Genomic DNA, 1,961 nt, shown 5'->3' on the forward strand with positions numbered 1-1,961 from the left:
TCCCCCCCCTCCCCCTCCCCCCCCGCCCCCCTTCCCACCCCCACTTCCACTTCCATATCCAGAGCCACTACCACTTCCATATCCTGAGCCCGAACCATTCCCTGAACCACCACCTCCTCCTTTGCCTCCGCCACCTCCACCTCCACCACCCCCACCTTTTCCTCCACCTCCACCCGACCCGTACCCTGATCCATACCCAGACCCGGATCCAGACCCATATCCAGACCCAGAACCAATACCAGACCCTCCTCCTCCTCCACCACCGCCACCACCTCCTCCCCCTCCACCAGCTCCAATTTTCTCATAATACTCCCCATCATCATCCGAAGCTCCATATCCAGAGCCACTCCCAGAGCCATACCCCGACCCATACCCTGAACCTGACCCATTCCCCCCACCACCACCTCCACCACCACCACCTCCTCCTCCTCCACCTCCTCCCTTCCCCACTGCCTTCCCGACCCTAGCTCCCAATGCAAGGTCCACAAACAACATGACCAAGAATGCAACACTCACAACCTTCAAATGCCGGGCCATTTTCCAAACACACACAATATACTAGTAGCAACAATATATATTACCCAAAAATATATCAACTCTTGCCTATCTCGAGAATGTGTAGTACTTCAAATTGTAATTCACTCATGCACAAAAACGTTGGTGTAAGGTCCCTATTTATAGGAGTACACAACCTCAACTTTAGCAAAGTTGCATGGCTTTCTAGTAGCTTCTTGATTGAGTATATTTCATTAAATTACAAAGATTGACAAAAATGTAAACGTGTCTAATGGGATTCATTACAAGAGCTAGAAAAGAGATAGTGGTGTGGTTGGGGGGGTATGGGGAATGGTGGTGGAGTGGACGACTCCCTGTCCATCTTTTTTCTCATGCAAATTCTCATATTAGGACAATAAAGTTTTGTCCCACTTTGACTTGAGGAAGGGCAGGACCAATCAATGCCTCTACATCTGCATTTCCCACTTTGTTTTCTTTTCACATTTCATCACTTTTATATATATATATATATATATATGTATATTTATATAGATTACAAGTCAAATAACTTGATTAATTAGATGAGATTAGATTTAGTTATTACAAAGCATTATAGTTGCAAGTTAGTAAACATCACATTATATATATATATATACATATTAAATTGAAGACAAATTTGACAAAAAATTTCATCTTTAGGAAAGAGTTTTATTAGTATAGGAAGTTCGAATAAAGAAAAAAAATAATAATAAATATGGATAAAATAATAGGATATGAGATTTTTTATATTGAAACATGATACTATTAATAGAATATAAGAGAAAATTTTCATATGCATCAAATATAATACAAATACTGAATTTTATTTATAAATAACACATCATATCAGCACGATGTAATTGAATTTCACTACTGATGTAGTTTACTTATTTATCGTCGACATTTCACTAAACCTATACATACAAAAACTTTGAATCAAAAGATGTGTGGAATATCGTATCAAAAATACTGTAGGATTTAAATATATAATATATATTTCATTATAAATACGATACAATTTGTGTCGGGTAAATAGAATAATCGATCTCTTAAGTTTGTATTTAGAAGCATTTTAGTTACTCAAGTTCATTTTTTCACTTTAGTGTCCCTAAACTTTAGTTTTTGTCTCAATCTGATCCATCCAACTATTTCTCTCTGGAAATATGGCTGAAAAATGGTAATGTGGCCGACAGATAACTTAGTCTATAGGGGCAATTTTATCATTATATTTATTTATTTTTTAAAATAAAAAATTAAACACGGTCAGACCGTATTTTGAGACAAATTAATGTATTTTTCAGAAAAACTTGCACATTTAGCATCCAAACAACAAATTACACATCGAGGTTGTTTTGCACAATATGGCCGTGTTCTTCACCGGGAACTTCATCGCTCGAACAAACAAGAACACTTTTCAACTATTTAAG

General features: G+C 37.7%; 1 protein-coding gene across 1 annotated transcript in view; it reads right to left on the bottom strand.

The window, feature by feature from the left end:
- LOC105179596 (putative glycine-rich cell wall structural protein 1) overlaps positions 1–671 on the bottom strand; it is a gene marked incomplete in the record, with an annotated part of 999 nt that extends 328 nt beyond the window's left edge. The window contains 1 exon segment of the mRNA XM_011103233.2: positions 39–671. Coding sequence (XP_011101535.1) covers positions 39–537 — 499 coding nt within the window.
- Between the last annotated feature and the right edge of the window lie 1,290 nt (positions 672–1,961).

This window comes from Sesamum indicum, unplaced genomic scaffold, assembly GCF_000512975.1.
Source record: "Sesamum indicum cultivar Zhongzhi No. 13 unplaced genomic scaffold, S_indicum_v1.0 scaffold00177, whole genome shotgun sequence".
In the NCBI taxonomy this organism is placed as follows: Eukaryota; Viridiplantae; Streptophyta; class Magnoliopsida; order Lamiales; family Pedaliaceae; genus Sesamum; species Sesamum indicum.